This window comes from Magallana gigas, chromosome 9 (assembly GCF_963853765.1).
Source record: "Magallana gigas chromosome 9, xbMagGiga1.1, whole genome shotgun sequence".
NCBI lineage: Eukaryota > Metazoa > Mollusca > Bivalvia > Ostreida > Ostreidae > Magallana > Magallana gigas.
In genome coordinates, this window is record NC_088861.1 from 32601861 (window position 1) to 32625612 (window position 23752).

The following is a 23752-nucleotide window of genomic DNA, read 5'->3' on the forward strand; positions in this document are numbered from 1 at the left end:
GAAACATTCACAGGAACTGAAACATATTTGTTACAAAGATTTATATAATAGGAAAATCAGACATCTTTAATCCTTCGAAAGCCACTTTAAAACCTCGCGCACCCTCTGAACATTTTCATGTTTGTTGCAATTCAAATTTTAAACAGACTTTTATTTTTAGCTGTGATTGAAACCATGAAAGCTAAAGGGGTACTTCAAATGAAAAATCTTGGAATTTTTTCATACTTTTGTGTAAACTTGAAACCTGGGTTATTTTTTAAAAAAGAGCAATTAAGCAAATTGTGCTGCGATGATATCTTGGAACATTGTTTAGGTGTCGACAAAAAGTGTTTTGATTTGCTACTGAAGAGCATATTTTAAAAAATGGAAAATCGATGAAAATCGAATGGTTTTATAAAAAACATATTGATACATCTAATTGGCTCATGAATGAACATGTAAATCATATGCTTTCTTTTTAAATTAGAAATAGTTTTGAATTATAAAAAAGGAATATAAATTAGTTCAGAACAACCCACCTAATGTGTAATCATTTTTGCGTTTTCATCAATGTCCGCTAATTGCTCTACACCATATTAATGTTATAATAAACATTAATAAATCACAATTTTTTTTCTATGAATTTGAATTCGATTTTTTTCCTCAAATGTACTTTAGTTAATTCTTAGATTTTTTCCTCAATAGATGTTCATGACAATGCTTAAAGAAGCACGTATATATAGATGTAGCTGATTAAGTTGTTTTGTTTGTGTAACATTAGTGTTATTGTGATGTTAAGTGTACGCATGAAGTGATTGTAATGATTGGAAATCATAAACATGAAAAACTACACTTTAAAGAAAGTCTTATATTTTGTTGATGAGCAGTCTACAATGCGTAGGTTTTTAAAACACAGAGCACAAACACTGGGAGCGAATTCATGTGGCAAGAAATATTAAATCGATCCGGCGGACGCATTACTAAAGGTACAGACAAAGGGTAATAATACACAACTTTAGAACTCATATTCTCCATTTTAACGTTAGGATTTAGTATAAAATTATGCTAAACTATGTCTAGAAATGTTGTATTTTTAGTTAACATGAGTACATGTTATAGAAATTATCCGTTGAGCGTTACACTCAAAAATGCATATTATATCTACTTTAAGCTATTTTAAGATATGCTTCCATACGTTTATAGGAAGGCTATATTTCCAAAAAGTTTATATGCTATAGTATGTACAACATGAAAAACAAACAATAGTGAGGTAATTGAATTTTAAAAAAAAGACACTTTAACCCTTCCGTCATCAGTTTGATATATAAATCCGCTACACATTATAAATTAGCTATGCTAATATACATGAAGCATTTGTAAATAAGAAAAAATGTATACAGATGTAAAAGGATGTATACTGCTTGTTACAACGTACTCTGAAAGAAATGTTCAAAGCGCGTTGATAAATTTGAAAGCAAAACTTGAGTACAGTTTGGACAAATTCCTTGAACATTTAAAAAATGAAATTAATTTTATGAATTTAATTTTGATGCGATGTTAAACAGAGAACGCATGGAAATTTAGCTAATCTGCTCTGCAGTTATTCTAAAATGAATGTAGTTTAACAAGTTATACACTAATAGCAACACTTAAAAAGTGACATTAATATGTGAAGTAAAAATAGGTCATAACCCACATCGCTTTGTAACAGATGTTCTTCCATTGTTTAATTGTGTTATGTTTTGTGAATGTGTATGCAGCAAATTTACCGTAGACTAGTCTTTTAAGGAAAATCTCTTATTTTTTCTTCAAACCATTGAGCTATGCCAGAAACGATCTACATCTTATAATTCAATTTGGCTTCTGATGTTATACTGACAGTAGTTTATGTAATTTATGTATATCAAAGACAATACAAAATTTTAATGGAAATTAATGCAAAGACAGTGCATACCCCAATGTTTACTTTTATTGCAATGTTTTAATGACTGTATATGTGAACTCTTCGTTATAATGGTCAAAATATTTTTTTATTACTAGAAATTTGAAAAAGTTAGTTTATGCTAGATACCTTCACATTTTGCATCATGAAGGACAGAGGTAGGTCTCTTTTATAATAAATTCTTACATTTATACTGGTAACTGGACATTCTTTACATGCCCTCCCTACTTTTAATGCACACTGAAAAAAATATTCAATGTGCGTTGATTTAGTCAAACATTTAATTCACTTTCAATAAAAATATATTCGTACGTACTTCTTCCAAAGTGCACTGCCAAAATGTGTTATATATTAAAAAGTAACGTTTTTGATTTTTTTAAAGAAATATTGTGTGTTTTAAAAATCTCCTAGTATTTAAATGTGAAATGCAAGCGATAAAGATACACAAAACTCACTGTTTTGTAATTGAACATGCAAACATGTACCATATAATCAATACAATCTTACAGCCAAGGAAGATGTCTCCAAATTATTATGGCTAATATTTAGTGCAAAGTGGTACATGTAATTGTTTTAGCAATACATGTAAATTCATTGAATATGTTAAAATAAAGATTGCCAAGGTAAACGTTTACTCAGGGACACACAATTCCACAAATAAGAAAGAAAAACCACCAATTGTAAATTGTAGTTCTATTATTGTGGCGCGATTATTCACATTCAAATAGTTTGTCCAATGATAAACTTTTCATGGTATTAAAGAGGCATGGTCACGATTTTGGTCAAATTTTTATTTTTCTGTTTTTATTATTTACAATGCTTAAGGAATGCATTTCTAATGATCAAACGAAATTTGGTTGCAAGTCGTTGAGTTTTAAGCAAGATACATGGCTTACAATTCTTCGTCATGTAAACAAGGCTCGTGCCCTGTTTTTGTTTACATAGGTTCAATATACCAGAAAAAATCTTTTTAAAGCTGGTTTGTCTATCTAATTATTCATTTTAAGCATAAAAAGACAGTTCCTAACGATTAACACATTCATTTTAGGTCTAAAACTGGAATTTTTACTTCAACATTCAAAATGTAAACAAACGTTTTGTTTACAAAGCGAAGAATTGTAAGCTCTGTAACTCGCTTATAACTCATCCAATGACACTCAAATTTTGGTTGCCTATTTAAAATGCCTGACTGAAGCATTGTAAACATTAAAATCAAAAAAAATAATTTTTAACCAAAATCGTGACAATGCCCCTTTAAACTCTGAATGTTTATAAAAATTCGTCAAAATTGAGCACTCTGTCCATGGTTCCTTTATTTTGAAAAAAAACACAAATGCTAATTATAAAAAAATGTTGAGTGTTGAACACGTTGAGAAATGGATTGTTTTACTAATTATATAATTCTTCATCTTATGTTTTTAAAAATAAAACTTTCAATTTAAATTATAACCTCTTTAAATTTTCTTAAGCTTGACTAATTTTTTAATGTTACAAAAACTAACTAATGGGAGTTTTGAACCACTGATCGTTTAAAACTACTAATATTGTCTATGGTTTGTTGATATTCAACTACAATAATACATGTATATGTTGTAAATTAACATTATATTTTTATTTTTAGACGTGCTATGTATACTTTGTTTTTGCTTTGCATTATTTTGCGTTTCATCTATTTATCTGAAATAAGAGACGTTATTTGAAATTAAACACAAATTATGAAAAATTGTAGGAAAAATCATTAAGAATCTTAACGTTGCAGTTATGTTTCTACGAAAAACTTTCAGCGAAAATTTTAAGCGAAATATAGGAAATCAAAAACTGTAATACGAATTTCACTAGTTCTTTTATTAGTTATCCTTTGTCATTGCATATCTTCCTCAAATAAAAAAAACATTATTATCGAAATCTACATTTGTTACATTTGCTACATTGTATCCAAACATATGACTTCGAATGTTTAACTTTGTAAATTATTATTTTACTTTATAAAGTTTTTTTTTAAATTTCAAACTTTGACAAATTTAGCAAAAAAATTCATTTTTCATATGACATTTAGGTTTCTTCTTTACATCACAACAGCGCAATGAGTTACTCCTTATAAGCAAGTTGAGTTTAATGGATTGTTGAATAAATCGCATATGCCAGCTGGGATGTCTGACAAGAACTAGATGATGAGATTTTACACAATCATTGGTATATTCGTAACAGTGAAGGTAACATTGTTTGACTTACTTATTGCAGACTAATTTTTATCATGTCATGTGACTTAAGCCTCAGTCACAACTGGCCATACGTGTTTAGTGATCGTGCGTGTGCTACGGGTTTTGCCAGTCCTTGCTCCCGTGGGTGATCGTAGCGTTAAAATCGTGTTAAAGTGATTGATAGTGCATCGTAAGTAAGCTCGCAACGTGCGATCCCAGTAGGAATCGTACTCGTGTCCTACGATTATCACGTAACAGACGTACATTTACCTTGCGGACGGCAGTAATATCATCCACGTGTTAAGTCACTTGCAAGTCAATCGTATTGACGTCTTTCTGTACCTCACAACAGCTGCACGGACAACTGTAAGTTTTCCCCATTAAACATTGTTTTTTTCTTAAGACAGGTGCTGAGTAAAATCTACATACAGTAAGTAAATGAATATTTAAACGTGAAAAGAATATAAATAAAAAGAAGACTTTTATTACGTAATTGCTGCTCTGGTCATTATACTAGCTACATGTAAATGGGTGGACACAAATGAATACTGTTTAGAAATATAATTTATCTTTCCTATCTTATACCATAAAAGCTTGAAAATTTCTCTGAAATCTAGAAGAGAGTCGGCGTAAAAATCTCATTTCAGCGAATTATTTATCATATAATAATTTTCTGGTCGATATCATATCTTTGAATGCTGTTACATTTTGGTTAACTACTTGTTGATCTTTAAATGCTGTTAGATTTATGTTACTTTTTATTGAACTTATCTTCGGAAAAGCTCTAAAGAAACTTACAATTGAAGGAAAAAACCTACTTCGAATTACTTTTATAAATGTTATTATTAAAAAAGAGACGCCATTTACCATTTAATCATCTTATAAATCAAAGTCTACACACTATTTTCTAGTTTTCTGATTTTGATATCACTTTGAAACATGTTTCAAAAACTTTTAATAATCATAAGAGAGGATAAGCAGTATTTTCAAAATGGATAAAAAAACTGTTTACAAAGAAAAATTTTCATACTCACAAAAATTACGAGTATCATATTTATCTGAAATTTTTATTATAAAACAGTATGCACAGATTTTGTGCAAAGTCCTACAACAACTTCTTCTGGTAGTATGTGTTGGAGCTGTGTAGATGGTTTTAGTTAAAATATCGTTATACGCGTACTATGTATATGATTCTATCAAAGCACGCTTCGAAGTCAAAGTGATTGAGGAATCTTTTGCCTTTTCTCTACAGTCTACTTCAATATCTTATTCCTTTTTGTCCTGTTTCCTCTTTGCCTTCCAATTTTTTGTCAAACAGAACATATTCGTTTGTTTGGTTTTTAATTTTAGAGGGAGATTAATTCTAGGAACTTTGATTTGATTTTGATAAATAGTAAAACTGTCGATTCTCTTAACATGGAATTTTTTATAACCATTTTCCCCTCACCGAGACGAGGTGGGGGGGGGGGGGGTATGCAATACCGTCCAGCGTCGGCGTCCAGACCTGATTAAAGTTCATTCGCAGGTCCTATATCTAAGTTATTACATGTATTTGTCCTATCTTCACCAAACTTGCACAGATGAGGCTTCTGGACCTATTTCTGGACTTGAACGACTTGGATGCTGAATCTGGGTTATGAATTTAAGATGCTGGAGGAGATTAAAGTTTTTGGAGCAGGTTAAAATTTTTGGAGCAAGTTCCCTTTGGTGGTCATTTCTAAGTTACTACTGGTTCTAACTTCACCAGAATTGCATGGATGATGCCTCGCATGATACTGATACACCTGGCAGGCTTGAATGCTGAATCTTAGCCAAAGGTTTTGGATGCTGGATGATGTTAAGGTTTTTAGCTCACCTGAGCTCATTTAGAGAGATCTTCTGATCACATTTTTTCTGTCGTCCGTCTGTCTGTCCGTCTGTAAACTTTTAACATTTTCAACATATTTAGAACCACTAGGCTAATTTCAACCAAACTTGGTACAAAGCACCCTTAGGCAAAAATGATTCAAAATTTGTGAAAATTAAGGACCTTTTACAAGCGGAGATAATTAGGAATTAATGAAAATTTTCGTGAAATTTTCAAAAATCTTCTTCTCAAGAACCATTCAGCCAGAAAAGCTGATACCTATGTGCAAGAAATCTCAGCTAGTGTAAATTCAAAGTGGTGAAAAGCATGACTACCAAGGGTACGGGGGGCCACAAGGGGAAGGGGGGGGTGTCGATCTTTAACATAGAAACATATTGAGTAAATCTTTAAAAATCTTCATCTCAGCAACAAATCAGCCAGAAAAGCTGAAACTTATGTGCAAGCATTTTCAGGTAGTGTAGATTCAATGTTGTGGAGATCATGACCCCCAGGGGTTGGATGGGGCCACAAATGGGGAGGTTCGACATTTTACATAGGAGTATATTGAGTAAATTTTTAAAAATCTTCTTCTCAAAAACCAATCAGCCAGAAAAGTTGAAACTTTTGTGCAAGCATTCTCAGGTAGTGTAGATTCAAAATTGTGAAAATCATGATCCCCAGGGGAAGGATGGGGCCACAATGGAGGGTCAAATTTTTTCATAGAAAAATATAGAATAAGTCTTTAAAAATCTTCTTCTCAGAGACCAATCAGCCAGGAAGCTGAAGCTTGTGTGGAAGCATGTTTAAATCATGATCCTCGAGGTCAGGATGGGTTCACAACGGTGGGAACGGGGCAGATTTACATAAATTTGCTTAGAAAGCTGTAACTTTAATAAAAGGAACTTCGGATAATGTAGATTCAAATTCGTTCAAATCAAAATATTTAGGGGTAGGGTGGGGCCACATTGGGGGTCCAATTTTACAAAAGAAAACATTTTAATTATTAAAAAAAAATGTTATTATACATATGTATATATTTTTACTTATATGCAAGCATTTTGACATATTGCTGAGTCTTTAAAATTGTTTAAACTCCTGGATGATTCTTGGGCCTCACAAGGGGTTCAGAGTTTTGATGTAGGTTTATATCCAATATATAAAAAAACTTGCTGAGGATCTCTTTGAAAACTGCAATGCTCAACATGTGGTATGGCTTTAAGATCATCCTGTTTAAAAAGGAACTTGATTATAAACAAAAGAATATCTGGGGGGGGGGTGTGAATTTTGATTTATACAGGATCTACATGATTGTATTATAGCACACTGTCCAGATATTTAGTATAATGACTCCATTAAGCTGATTTTATCATGCTTATTGCTGCTCAAGTGAGCAATGTGGCCAATGACCCACTTGTTAGATCTGATTAAAGTTTTTGGAGGTGTCCTTTGATGATTATATGTTAATTATTACTGGACCTAACTTCACTAAACTTGCATGGATAATTTGTCTTATGATACTGATGCACCTGACAGGCTTGAATGCTGAATCTTTGCCATAGGTTTCTGATGCTGGAGGAGATTAAGGATTTTAGTGCTGGTTAAGTTTTTGAAGCAGTTGCTCTCTGATGGGTATATCTAATGGGTATACTGGTCCTAACTTCAATAATGTTCATGAATGGTGTATAATATAATGTTGTATTATATTTCATATTTTGATATTTTTTCATATTGTAATATATTAAATTGTATTATCTAATATATATTGTATAATATACACTATTGTATCATATGATACTATATTGTGTATTATGATTTTGTATTATATGATTTATAAAAATATTGCATAAATTGTATTATAAAATATTATGATCTTTAATATTGTATCATATGATATTGTATATATGATATATCATTTCATCACATGGCATTGTTTTATATGATGAACTACAGAATTGTATCAAATGATACTGTATTGCATACGATATCATTTTATATGTAATATACAGTATTGTGATATATTATTTGATATGCAATTGTATCATATGATACTATATTGTATAATATATTATATATTATGATATTTTTGTGATGAAATACAATGATGTATTACACAAAACATTATCGTATCATACTATATGATATTATATCATATATTGATACAACATCATATAATGTGTACCAATATTATATTGTATTATTATATATTCCAGTATTTTACTGCATTATATGATTTATATTGTAAAGTATTATAGGATGCAATTTCATGTTTTACATTATGGTATTGAGAAACACATATGATTACATGCATCAAACATTTTTATAACATATGATATACAATATGGTGTCCATTCCCTATTCCAGTTGTTTATGATTCTACTCTAGTTCTATTCAAGTATTTGTAGAATGTAGTCACTGTGCATCCAAACATAACCGTGATTAAGATGGCTCTACTAACAAATACATCACAATCCTAGGCATGTCACATTCACCAGTCTTTCCTAGAACTCTTATGGCTCCTGACCTTATTTTTTCATTAAGAGTCTGGCATACAAATTCTTTGTGGTCCCTATAACTAACACTATTTTCCAAAAAAAAAACACTTCGAGGTTCATCACTGTCATAAAAAAAGACAGCAACTTACATATTTTTGAGGTTTTTATATCCTAAATATCAGTAGATATTGAATCAATATATTCAATGTGTATTTTTTACTTGACAAGATTTTGACTTCCATTCAAATTGTAACAATCAATCATATCTAATTTATAAATTACATGCATGCATATATTTAGAATGAAATACGGAACTTGGTCTTCAGTGAAAAAAAAATATATTATACCTTTATTTACTTCTTTTATTAAATGCATTGAAACTATTAGGGTATTAGTTCTACGCAATTTTCCCGGTTTTCGTGATCACGGCGCCGTTCCAGTATGTTTAAACACTTAATTGTATACATGATTTTTAGACTATCAATTCTATAACAAACAATATTACCAATTACGGGTGACGTATTTACTGCATGTGGCAATTGCAAATGATGTATACATATACTTGTACATACAATTGTATATCATGTACCAGGCCGGGTATGTGACATATTTACTCTTATACATATATTTAAACAATTAACCCATATATATTATCACCGGTACAGGAATTAATTAGCCTCTAGATTTTACTCTTACATACATGTGTCTTTAATTTGTAGATGTAACATTTTTAAAACCCAGAGTTAGGAAATAATACTTTGAAAATGAATTGCAAATGCAAGTAACATTTTATTCACTAGACTTATCGTATACCAGTACATACTAAGATTTCAACGCCTTTAGAAACCCTGACTTGCACCTGGGCACACGACACACCTGTTGTGTATATCTTGTATATTCTGTGTTAGTTCCAGGGGTTTTCTTAAGTTGGACAAACAATAGACTCTAATTAGATATACACAAACGTTTTTCTAGTTTTCTGTTTTTGATATCACTTTGAAACATGTTTCAAAAACTTTTAATAATCATAAGAGAGGATATTAAGCAGTATTTTCAAAATGGATAAAAAAACTGTTTACAAAGAAAAATTTTCATACTCACAAAAATTACGAGTATCATATTTATCTGAAATTTTTATTATAAAACAGTATGCACAGATTTTGTGCAAAGTCCTACAACAACTTCTTCTGGTAGTATGTGTTGGAGCTGTGTAGATGGTTTTAGTTAAAATATCGTTATACGCGTACTATGTATATGATTCTATCAAAGCACGCTTCGAAGTCAAAGTGATTGAGGAATCTTTTGCCTTTTCTCTACAGTCTACTTTAATATCTTATTCCTTTTTGTCCTGTTTCCTCTTTGCCTTCCAATTTTTTGTCAAACAGAACATATTCGTTTGTTTGGTTTTTAATTTTAGAGGGAGATTAATTCTAGGAACTTTGATTTGATTTTGATAAATAGTAAAACTGTCGATTCTCTTAACATGGAATTTTTTATAACCATTTTCCCCTCACCGAGACGAGGTGGGGGGGGGGGGGTATGCAATACCGTCCAGCGTCGGCGTCCAGACCTGATTAAAGTTCATTCGCAGGTCCTATATCTAAGTTATTACATGTATTTGTCCTATCTTCACCAAACTTGCACAGATGAGGCTTCTGGACCTATTTCTGGACTTGAACGACTTGGATGCTGAATCTGGGTTATGAATTTAAGATGCTGGAGGAGATTAAAGTTTTTGGAGCAGGTTAAAATTTTTGGAGCAAGTTCCCTTTGGTGGTCATTTCTAAGTTACTACTGGTTCTAACTTCACCAGAATTGCATGGATGATGCCTCGCATGATACTGATACACCTGGCAGGCTTGAATGCTGAATCTTAGCCAAAGGTTTTGGATGCTGGATGATGTTAAGGTTTTTAGCTCACCTGAGCTCATTTAGAGAGATCTTCTGATCACATTTTTTCTGTCGTCCGTCTGTCTGTCCGTCTGTAAACTTTTAACATTTTCAACATATTTAGAACCACTAGGCTAATTTCAACCAAACTTGGTACAAAGCACCCTTAGGCAAAAATGATTCAAAATTTGTGAAAATTAAGGACCTTTTACAAGCGGAGATAATTAGGAATTAATGAAAATTTTCGTGAAATTTTCAAAAATCTTCTTCTCAAGAACCATTCAGCCAGAAAAGCTGATACCTATGTGCAAGAAATCTCAGCTAGTGTAAATTCAAAGTGGTGAAAAGCATGACTACCAAGGGTACGGGGGGCCACAAGGGGAAGGGGGGGTGTCGATCTTTAACATAGAAACATATTGAGTAAATCTTTAAAAATCTTCATCTCAGCAACAAATCAGCCAGAAAAGCTGAAACTTATGTGCAAGCATTTTCAGGTAGTGTAGATTCAATGTTGTGGAGATCATGACCCCCAGGGGTTGGATGGGGCCACAAATGGGGAGGTTCGACATTTTACATAGGAGTATATTGAGTAAATTTTTAAAAATCTTCTTCTCAAAAACCAATCAGCCAGAAAAGTTGAAACTTTTGTGCAAGCATTCTCAGGTAGTGTAGATTCAAAATTGTGAAAATCATGATCCCCAGGGGAAGGATGGGGCCACAATGGAGGGTCAAATTTGTTCATAGAAAAATATAGAATAAGTCTTTAAAAATCTTCTTCTCAGAGACCAATCAGCCAGGAAGCTGAAGCTTGTGTGGAAGCATGTTTAAATCATGATCCTCGAGGTCAGGATGGGTTCACAACGGTGGGAACGGGGCAGATTTACATAAATTTGCTTAGAAAGCTGTAACTTTAATAAAAGGAACTTCGGATAATGTAGATTCAAATTCGTTCAAATCAAAATATTTAGGGGTAGGGTGGGGCCACATTGGGGGTCCAATTTTACAAAAGAAAACATTTTAATTATTAAAAAAAAAATGTTATTATACATATGTATATATTTTTACTTATATGCAAGCATTTTGACATATTGCTGAGTCTTTAAAAGTGTTTAAACTCCTGGATGATTCTTGGGCCTCACAAGGGGTTCAGAGTTTTGATGTAGGTTTATATCCAATATATAAAAAAACTTGCTGAGGATCTCTTTGAAAACTGCAATGCTCAACATGTGGTATGGCTTTAAGATCATCCTGTTTAAAAAGGAACTTGATTATAAACAAAAGAATATCTGGGGGGGGGGGTGAATGTTGATTTATACAGGATCTACATGATTGTATTATAGCACACTGTCCAGATATTTAGTATAATGACTCCATTAAGCTGATTTTATCATGCTTATTGCTGCTCAAGTGAGCAATGTGGCCAATGACCCACTTGTTAGATCTGATTAAAGTTTTTGGAGGTGTCCTTTGATGATTATATGTTAAATATTACTGGACCTAACTTCACTAAACTTGCATGGATAATTTGTCTTATGATACTGATGCACCTGACAGGCTTGAATGCTGAATCTTTGCCATAGGTTTCTGATGCTGGAGGAGATTAAGGATTTTAGTGCTGGTTAAGTTTTTGAAGCAGTTGCTCTCTGATGGGTATATCTAATGGGTATACTGGTCCTAACTTCAATAATGTTCATGAATGGTGTATAATATAATGTTGTATTATATTTCATATTTTGATATTTTTTCATATTGTAATATATTAAATTGTATTATCTAATATATATCATATGATACTATATTGTATATTATGATTTTGTATTATATGATTTATAAAAATATTGCATAAATTGTATTATAAAATATTATGATCTTTAATATTGTATCATATGATATTGTATATATGATATATCATTTCATCACATGGCATTGTTTTATATGATGAACTACAGAATTGTATCAAATGATACTGTATTGCATACGATATCATTTTATATGTAATATACAGTATTGTGATATATTATTTGATATGCAATTGTATCATATGATACTATATTGTATAATATATTATATATTATGATATTTTTGTGATGAAATACAATGATGTATTACACAAAACATTATCGTATCATACTATATGATATTATATCATATATTGATACAACATCATATAATGTGTACCAATATTATATTGTATTATTATATATTCCAGTATTTTACTGCATTATATGATTTATATTGTAAAGTATTATAGGATGCAATTTCATGTTTTACATTATGGTATTGAGAAACACATATGATTACATGCATCAAACATTTTTATAACATATGATATACAATATGGTGTCCATTCCCTATTCCAGTTGTTTATGATTCTACTCTAGTTCTATTCAAGTATTTGTAGAATGTAGTCACTGTGCATCCAAACATAACCGTGATTAAGATGGCTCTACTAACAAATACATCACAATCCTAGGCATGTCACATTCACCAGTCTTTCCTAGAACTCTTATGGCTCCTGACCTTATTTTTTCATTAAGAGTCTGGCATACAAATTCTTTGTGGTCCCTATAACTAACACTATTTTCCAAAAAAAAAAACACTTCGAGGTTCATCACTGTCATAAAAAAAGACAGCAACTTACATATTTTTGAGGTTTTTATATCCTAAATATCAGTGGATATTGAATCAATATATTCAATGTGTATTTTTTACTTGACAAGATTTTGACTTCCATTCAAATTGTAACAATCAATCATATCTAATTTATAAATTACATGCATGCATATATTTAGAATGAAATACGGAACTTGGTCTTCAGTGAAAAAAAAATATATTATACCTTTATTTACTTCTTTTATTAAATGCATTGAAACTATTAGGGTATTAGTTCTACGCAATTTTCCCGGTTTTCGTGATCACGGCGCCGTTCCAGTATGTTTAAACACTTAATTGTATACATGATTTTTAGACTATCAATTCTATAACAAACAATATTACCAATTACGGGTGACGTATTTACTGCATGTGGCAATTGCAAATGATGTATACATATACTTGTACATACAATTGTATATCATGTACCAGGCCGGGTATGTGACATATTTACTCTTATACATATATTTAAACAATTAACCCATATATATTATCACCGGTACAGGAATTAATTAGCCTCTAGATTTTACTCTTACATACATGTGTCTTTAATTTGTAGATGTAACATTTTTAAAACCCAGAGTTAGGAAATAATACTTTGAAAATGAATTGCAAATGCAAGTAACATTTTATTCACTAGACTTATCGTATACCAGTACATACTAAGATTTCAACGCCTTTAGAAACCCTGACTTGCACCTGGGCACACGACACACCTGTTGTGTATATCTTGTATATTCTGTGTTAGTTCCAGGGGTTTTCTTAAGTTGGACAAACAATAGACTCTAATTAGATATACACAAACGTGCACCTAGGCACACGACACAACTGTTGTGTATACCTTGTTTATTCTGTGTTAGTTCCAGGGTTTTTTTTTAAGTTGGTCAAACAATAGACTCTAATTAGATATACACAAACGAACAAAACTATGTCTAGACAAACAAAGCAGTAATATCCTGCCCGATATAACAAAGGCAGTTGAGAGTCTTTTCTACTTAATTTTAACATGTACATGTATCTAGCAGATCTAGAATTAGACCTAGAAATAATTAAAATCGAAAAAAAATACATACCTTCAACCGATTATTAAATTAAATCATGCAGTTTTGGTTCATTATCTTTATTTTGTTAAATAACCGGATCAACTGAGAGAGAGAGAGAGAGAGAGAGAGAGAGAGAGAGAGAGAGATTTCACCGAACAATTTATAATAGGAAACAAACATACTTAAATATAATTTCATGCGCAAATTTAGATAAAGAGACTGCGCTCACCCCTACAATAATTTTGAAAAAAAAAATTATAAAGAATTTTATAACGGCAATCTGTGTCTATCGGAGCGTTGTTGATGTGTTTAATGGAGCGACAATCAAAAACCGTCTGGAACACTCCCCCTTCCTTGGAAATTATATCATCACTCGGATCACCCCCTCCCCTCCTATAAAAGAGCTTTTGCATTTAATATATGTTTTTATTGTTCAGTTTGATCAAACTCGACTTAAAGATAACTTAAAGATGGTTTAAAGACAACTTAAAGGGAGCGTAAATACCACTTAAAGATGCTTAAAGGTAGCTAAAAGATGGCTTAAAGGTGACTTAAAGAAGTTTGGACATTAAGGACCTATAAGCTCAGCTTAAAGGTGGCTTAAAGATTGTATATCCTTTAAGCCACCTTTACGCCACCTTTAAGCCACCTTTAAGGACTTGCTTAAAGATTGTTTTTCGCCCTGTGACATCTACACCTTGTGTAAGCCACCCTCTTATTCTAAACTGAACATCTTCATTTACCACTACCTTACTCAAAACTTCATTCCAATGCTCCATATTATGATGTATCTGACCTGACTTAAATAACGTTCGATCATGCAACAGTAAATTTTTAATGTCAAAATCAACCCTTTGAAGAACCGACTCAGCTGTAGGATGCTTTCTTATAAATGGGGGGAGTCCTACCCTCTAATGTCACCTATGATGAATTTTGTTTTAGTTTTACACGAGTTGGATCAACCTATCTGACTAATTACCCATTCTTTCCACTTTAAACTCTCTACTTTCTCTTTGCTTGTTTTATATGTTGACAATCCTTTGCGTAGTGGCTTGATGATTCACAAAACAAGCATGTTCCCCTGCCAATATTCTGTTTCCTAGCTCCCTTGATCCTGGGGTCTGACTGACATATACATGTACATGTATCCCACTCCACATTGAGGTGCATATGAATAAGGCTGAGGGAATCCCATTGAATACTTGTGCATTGGTGTATTCAAGTTTGCTTAAACAGACTTCTGTTTTGTTTTAGTGGCTTAATATCCTCCTTTCAGAAAGTGTTATCCCTCTTAACTTAAGAAATCACATTCTCTTTTAAGCATTTATTCATGGCCTCAATGAATGTACCTGCACCTTCCTCCAATAACCGTTAAACATACATGTCCTATTTTAATCTTGCCCTGCATCCTACAACATTGTCTATTCAGTTCTTCATACACATCCATGTCCTCATGGTTAACTTTACTAGTTAACTTAGATAATTAATTTCAACTTTATAAAATCATTTCTTCACAGGACTAGGAGTGGGTACAGAGAACTGTAATCTTGTCCTTCGCCTGCTGAATCTGTGTACCATCCTTGTCCTTGACTTCAGTTGTTGAATCGTGTAGATTCCTACGTTCTCCACCATTCGAATCCTAAAATGCATAAATCAAATTGAAATGATTATAAGCATAACAAGTAGTACCTGGTTGAGGTGAATATCGTTTAACCATTTATTCATAATAATTAATTCATATCATGTAATAAATCTATCATTCTTACCTGTAACTTTTTTACATTGTAAGTATTAAACCTGATAGTTCAAGTAACTTAATCCCGTTTTTGTAGTTATATCCTCTACAGCCTTCAAAACATCCTCATTAGAGATATGTTCGATCCGCCTTGCAGAAGAAGTCCTAGCTAAGTGTTTAATGTCATAAGCATCTTAAACATCCTTCAACTTTTTTATGTCAGATAATAATTGTTTTTCTTTCAGGGAATGTTTTCTTTTTTAAACAGTAGGTAACACCATTTACAACATAAAACCGGAAGTTAACCTAAGAGCTAAATAAATTGATTCATACATATCTACAAATTCCGGTCACTAGGACGACAAATCAAAATGATTTAATTGATTTACACCATTCGTATGCTTGTTTCTATTTACTCCTTATAATACATTTTTTTTAAATTATCCTATTTTTCGTCGCATACATTTTATCTGCGATTCTCACCTACATAGAATCCACATTAAATCAGTGCAATCATCCATCGTCAGTCTCACTAAACCTTACCATTTATTCTCATTACCAATATCCATCTGACAAGGCCCTCAATAGTGATAAACAAACTAAAACCATCTCGAGATGAGTAAGCGAAGCGGCGGTCAATGACGGCCATATTGACTAATATTGATTCTCAACGCACCTATATATAGAGATATATAAGGCAGTCACATGCCATGTTTAAACCAATGAAAGTGTGCCATTTCAGTTCGAGGGAAAACAAAAACCCTAATCGGCAATGTCTTCATCGGCAACAGACAGCTCTACTGTCTAAAAATAAGGAATAAGGAATCATTCTTTGAGTATTATGAGGTGATAATTTCGGTCGGGGCGTGATCAAATCCAATAAAGCCCGAAGGGCTTTATGATAGATTTGATCACACCCCGACCGAAATTATCATCTCATAATATTCAAAGAATGTTTCCTTATTACTTATATTTATATAATTTTAAGCCATCGTACCATTATATATTTAAATGATAGATAAGCAAACCCCACTGGCGCCTCGATTTGGCGTCATTTGTATTATGGGTTATATAGTACAAAATCGATACGTAGTGCTATCACAGGCGAAGACACTGGAAAATGTAAATATTAGGAAAATATTACCTTGCCGCTTCTCAATACGTCTTTCTCATTCGTACAGCTCTGAGAGAGATGACGTCATCACTTTCGCGGTGACGTATTACATTTGGGAAAAAACAGAATTCATGAATATTTAAGATCATTAACTTACTATGATTTTCATATATTATGATAAAGGTTGTCTCATAAAGGTTATGCCTTATAAAGGTGATATCTTGTTTTGGTGAGCTTTGTAATCTGTGATTACCTCTGTTTGATATATGTCTTGTTTATGGGCGATTCGCACGCCCCAAGAGCAATTGATGTACACATGATGTAAGTATGACGTAAGTTTTACTTTGTGGTTAATTTATATCTTAATGGTGAGCACATGCGACTTGTAGTAAACGTACATGCAACGCAAGGGACAGGTGATATTTCCTAACGTCATTCGTGCAAGTCAACTCGTACAATTATTTTGCGGGTTCTTTGAGTAAAGTGCAACTGCAGCGTACGATTTCAGACCTCGTAAAGGAACTTTAGTGATTGTTGTGCATGTTCAACAGCCACCGTATGTGTTAACGGGAAGTGTACGTCCTTCCAAAATCGTGAGATGTCTGGCAAGATTGTCATTAAAATCCGCCCATAGACCTTTCGTAGAAGTACGCACGACCATTTGTGACTGAGGCTTTTTCAAAAAAGTTTATATGCCAAATTTTGCTATTAAACTAACTTTTAAGTATGCAACACTATTCTTATATATACGATTAGTGATATCATTATTTGATTTTATACATATTTAAACAATTTATCTTGGCACGTCGTTAATCCATCTTTTATGTGAAGATAAAAGAAAAAAAATCGCAATACTACAAAAAAAAAAAAACACTCCTGAGAATATTATAATAACGCAGGCAAAATTAACGCAGATAAAATAGGGTAATAAGTCTGTTCAGATGTATGCCTAGACGAATTTTGATCAGAAGAGACAAAAACAATATAGCAAAGAGGTAAAAGCTATTCAGCACTAAGCAAAGAGTAAAGTAATTCGGACTTATGCAATAGCCAGAACAACAGTTTTTACATCTACATTTCAGTTGTTCTTGACATGAAGCCGCAATTGGTGGTAAGGATGTCCAGTATGAAACCAATAATCCGCATTTTTTCCCCAACCCCATCTGGAAGGGGATAGTTAGGTTTGTACCTTGCATGTGATTGCTGTAGACTGCGGTTTTGGGGTTGCACATTGGACATCCTTCCCACCAAATGCGGCTTCATGTCAAGAACTACTGCAATTTAGATTTATTAATAAATTTTGATTGTAACACGCATTTGATTGGACAGAAAAATTCAGATAAATGTGTATAACCTGGTTTGCACGTCAAAAGACACGTCACAATGCACCAACGTCAACAACGTACTAATCCGCTTGACGTTACGTTTGAATTTTGAACAGACTAATATGGTTTTTAAAAGTAAAACGGACTCAATTTGTATAGCAAATTACAGAAAATTAAATTATAAGGAATGAAATCAATATCTTCCTAAGCTATACTCGTATAATCTGGGTAAGAGCAAATTACGCTTTTTTATAATCCGCTCCACCCGAACCCAGGTTGTACTCGTATAACTTGGGTAAATATAAACATTGAGTTTATTTCTTATGTAGATATCAGTTGTTCTGGGAATTGCACATGTTTCAAGTCCGAGTTACTTTGCACTGCTCTTTGCAGCTGCAACTGCTTAGACGATTAGATCATGAACGTTAAAAAAAGAACTGCAGCATGTTTTTAAACTCATGCGCAGAGTGTTCATATATGTAATGAACCTCAAGTTATATCATACAACAAATTATTTTCACAATTTCACAGAAATTTAAAATATTACCCAGACATATTTGAAATATCGGGAAAACATTATGAAAAAGACGCCATTTTGAAACAAGAGGCGGCCATCTCGACAATGACCAAAACTTGAATAGCCAACGATATTTTTGATTTAAGTAATGTTCAAGGAATCTTTATGCAAAATTTGGTGCTTGTCTCAGCAGGTGAAATATTATCACCACTATTTGCTACACTAACACAATATATACGGGATCTAACCTTTAAACTATAAATTATTCAAGTAAATAAAAGCTAGTGATGTTAATTTAATGGTTTAGTGAATTCGGGAAGGCGTTTGAGTGTAGAATACACACCAATCATTAGATTCACTCTCTATTTGAATATTATGTAATTGCATGAATACGGAAATGTAGGAGGGCATGTATAGTCTCAGGAAACTACATGTAATGACACAGTTATTTTGTTAGAAAATAAGAAATATTCCCATGAAATGTAGCTATGAATGCTTTATTTACGCATCTAGTTAGACTTGTAAATCCAATCCTTTACGATATGCTAAAGTTGTGCATGTGTATTGTGTATCGTAGAGGAGCAGATGTACAAATTTTATATTTATTTGATCGCATAACGCGAGGAAGAACCAATACCATAATACTATTTCTATTGGAAGGATTGTATGATCACACGTAGCACCAAACCTACCAGAAAATAAACAAAACAAAAACCGTCATCAAGGAGTAGTAATATTCTCAAGGAGAAGGACTTATTCTCATCCAAGATAAATTGCGGATAAACCTCTGTTTATCACGCAATACAGATTATCGAATAAATGAATAACTACATGTATTTCAATTGAAATAAAACGTAATTGCAATGCCCTTTAATGGAAATTATTTATTAGGTGAAAGTCTACACCCATTCAAACTTAATTTTTCAATTTATCACAATATGTACGAAGAAAAGTCGGGAGCACTAACTAAATAAGTATCTGTCATGATAACAAAACAAAGGGACGCACTTAATTTGCACCAAGAAACTCATCTATAAACAAAAATACATTTACCAGTCAAAATTATGAAAGCCCATTGAGCTTAATTTCGTAAGAAAAAAATATTTTTGTCGCATATAAAAGCGAATATTTCGCAAATAAACGCATAAAATGTGTCAAATTTATAATTATAACCATTTTACCCTTAGTTATCAACATCCTTTAGTAACTCCTGTCCAGTATCTCCATTAACTGCGCAACTCGTTGAAGACTGTCCCGACAGTGAGCAGAAATGGATGGAGCATGCAAGGAGGAAGAACTGTACAGCTTATGCTAGTCAATGTCATGAACCTCAGAGACTTGTGTACCACTGTGTAATTAATGAATATGCCAACCAGATATTAGAAGTTTGTGCTTATGGAAGGATCATAGTGTCAGGTAGGTATTGGGAAATAAAGGGGGAAGAAGTCAAGTTGGTCAGACTTATTATTATTAATAAGTATTTAGTTTACATTATAAATTCAACATGAATATTGTCATATTTATTTCCAAATATCTTAAGTTTAAATAGTTAATTAGCAATTGACACTATGGGGACTGTAATTGTGCAATAACTATTTCAACTTAGCTAGATTTCATACATTTAAACAAAAAGATGAAGCTGAAATGAAAAGAAATGAATGAATGAATGAATATGGCCTAGGATTAATGTAAGACCAGTGTTGGGTCGACATCGAATCCAAAGAATTTTAGGTGAAAATTACATTGATTTCTGCAATTTGTCAAAGTATTATAACTCAATTATTGTTCAAGTCTGAACTTTCCAACAAATCCCGATCCAATTTAGTCTGATCCTGATTTTTAAGTACGTGTATCTAGAAATACGTTTTAACGGCAACTCATTATTATTTGGCCCAGCATGGTGTTTTTATCATAATTTAAGTATGCTGAGTCTTAAAAATACCCTGGCCTTCATGAAAATGCGTTAGGTTAGTAATCAAAGTACTGAAGTACTGACGGGAGTTGATTTTATCGATTATCATTTATTCAAAATCATCGATATGTGATTTTGCATGGCAAGTAGTATCAGTAATCGAAATATTTCTGAGAAATTGTATGGATCCAGGCAAGATTGAACTCTTGTCTCGTTCAACCAAACGCTCGGCTGTCTCCGTTTATCTCCGACAAGTTAGAGAGACTCTGTTTTGTCGGATATTAACGGAGACAGCCAAGCTTCTGGTTGAACGAGACTACATTGAACTCTAGCGTAGGAATACATAAGACTAAAAAAAATATCTAAACTGTTTGTACAATTTAAAATCTTATTATTTTCATGGTATTCATAAATAAGTTTTCTTGAAAAACAATGCTTCAGAATACATAGAATCGAATTTATCGATTATTTTAGTGTTGTCAGCGGTATTGATTTGTGCTTAGGTCCAAACACTGTTTCACTTTCGCTTTGGCCGAGTAAGTGCATAGGAGAGTTGCTTAAAATCAACTCCCAGAAATGGCCATTCAATATGACAGGCAGCCAACTTTTAAAATTTCTCTTAAAGTCTCTCAAAAAGGGAAAAAAGATACAAACTAATAAATTGGCCTAACAAAACATTTCATCATATCCACAGTGTTTGGATTCTTAAAATATGATGGCTTTCCAATAATGGCGTTAATAAGGGCTATTCAAAAGAGCGGATAACCAAATCATGTAATTTCTTCATATATTTCTAAAATGGAGAAAAAGCGACAGACAAACATTGACTTTTCAGTCAAGAAAAGTTTTTATTCATAATGAAGGTTTGATTAGTCGCAAAAAATTTGCTCTCCTTCCTAGCCGTCCCTCGCTTTAACCGCAGACCTTTAACTGTTTAAAAGGATTTTGACTGTAAAATTTTTCCCGTTTTTTTTTTAATTTGGGAAAAAAGTTTACTCCCACACGTAGCATGTATTGTAATGGCAAATAATATCAAAGAATTCGTATATTGTTCAACCTTTTATGAAATATTATTTTATACCCTCCAGTATTGAATAAGTATGTATACATTATACTAAATGCGTATTGCAATAAAAAAAAGAATGTATAAAAAACATTGTGGCCTACCTTTTCACAGCATGACAGCAGAAACAAACCATTATTGTTTTAGGCATCCTAACACAGAAGAAAGTATGTTACAAATAAGGACATTAACTTTGCTCCACAATTTGTCACAAATGGCAATTAGAGATTTGGTATCATTTTTGGATGCATCTCGGATTTTACTACAGTTTGTTATGGGATCATTTTTTTATGGGATTTGATCACTTGAGTAGTTCTAATATAGTTAATATTACGTGATTGGTAAAACACTTTATGAATTGGGCCATATAAAAATGTTCATTGCTAAATGATATTGTTGTTATACACTCATATTGTTTAGATGACATTTCACACTCAGATAACATTTTCTAAAAAAGAATTGTTAAACAAAGATAAATAAAGAAGATTATTACGTTTTAGATTCAGGTCTAACTCGAATATAACTATTATTGTTTTGAAGGACGAATTAAGAATTTCTGTTTTTATCTTGCTGATCATTTATTTATCTGATTTTTCTTATTTTGATAATGCTGACAATAAAAAATGGAACTTTTTCCTTTATCTTAGAGAATGATATATTGAATCTTAGTAGCAAATAAAGCTTGTTTGTTGATTTGTCATCATATAAACCATGTATCTGCATATGTTTAGGTTGATTAAAGTTAACTTAATGCTTGAAGTTAGCATTTTGAAATATTAATTGTGATTAACATATAATTTTCAGGTTATTGCACAGAATACAATTATATTGGAAACAGAATTCAACAAAACTTTAGAACAAATTGTTCTTCATTTACACAAAATCCATGTCCGAGTGTATATCCTTCAAATGAATCCTACAAATGTAAGTTTTTTTTAAAGATCATTGTGTGTGTTTGTGTGTTTGTGTGTGTTTTACGGGGTCAATCTATCTTGGCGTGCTTATATTTTTTCTAATTTTTCAAAACTACTTTCATTTGATGATAATATTAATTACAACTTGTTATGCTTAATGAGATTTATTTCAGTTTTGGATTTAAGTTTGTTGTGTTCAGTAGTTGTTTTTCGAGAGTGTTCGTAGTACGACTTTTTGAGCATACATGTAACAAGTTTGGTCAGTTAGATAGTCGTGACTGCTTGTCAAGTGCGCGGCAAGATTGCTAACTTAAACCTACAGTTTCACTTGTATTGGCAAATTTCAAAAGTCAACCAAAAGTGTTTTGTATATATTTGAAAGTTTAATGGTATATTTACGGGAGTGTTGTCTGTTATTTTGTTGTATCAGTAAATATATCTACTGGTTTCAGACAGTAAAAAAATGTTTCAATGCATAAAGGGCAATATTTATGAACCCAGAGTATATGTTTCGGACGTCTGTTGAACTCTGAGTACGGGTCAAACTTGGTGAAACACTGACGGAACAGGACGAGACGCAAGTTTGTTTTGTGTGTTATGGAAGCCCAGGCTTAGAAATTACCCAGGGTAGGCCTGCCACCCCCCCCCCCCCCCCCCCACAAAAAAAGGTATTTTGATAGGTTTTGCTCAAAGGAATACATTAAGACAGCATTTTTTAGGGACACCCCTGCTCTGATGTCAAAAATTGCATTAATCCTACAAAAAATTATAACATTTTTGTAATACAGTTGTTTACTTATACGTGTTACTTTGTACACCTGTAAGGTTTAAAAAGCTCAGTTGGTTTCACCGATGTCACCGCATATCGAAAGGTTTTATATCCTGGTTCGATTTTACCTGTTGGCATGATTTTACTTTTCTTAAAATCAACGGTTTATATAAACACCTTTTTTATACCGGATTGTGCAATTGGTATTTTACCTCGATTTTCTTTTTTTCAATGCAGGTTTGCTTTTTGCTCTTAAAATTGAAAACATTTCTGAAAAAGTAATTACTGAACTGAAAGCAATCAACCGTAACTAAACCTTACTGTAAGCACCCTTTGTTTGAAAACAAGAATTCATCAT

At 32.4% G+C, this 23752-nt stretch overlaps 1 protein-coding gene across 6 annotated transcripts in view; it reads left to right on the forward strand.

Annotated features, from left to right (window-relative positions):
- The first annotated feature begins 925 nt into the window (after window positions 1–925).
- Window positions 926–23752, forward strand: part of LOC136271554 (uncharacterized) — a 29262-nt gene continuing 6435 nt past the window's right edge. Inside the window, exons 1-4 of one of the 6 annotated variants that reach the window (XM_066071796.1) lie at window positions 926–978; window positions 3978–4134; window positions 19924–20152; window positions 22516–22635. In XM_066071796.1, coding sequence (XP_065927868.1) covers window positions 4090–4134; window positions 19924–20152; window positions 22516–22635 — 394 coding nt within the window. In that variant the 5' untranslated portion in view covers window positions 926–978; window positions 3978–4089. Of the gene's footprint in view, window positions 979–2017; window positions 2080–3977; window positions 4135–19923; window positions 20153–22515; window positions 22636–23752 lie in introns of those variants that run through there. The other 5 variants (XM_066071791.1, XM_066071793.1, XM_066071794.1 and 2 more) reach the window with 5 other exon arrangements.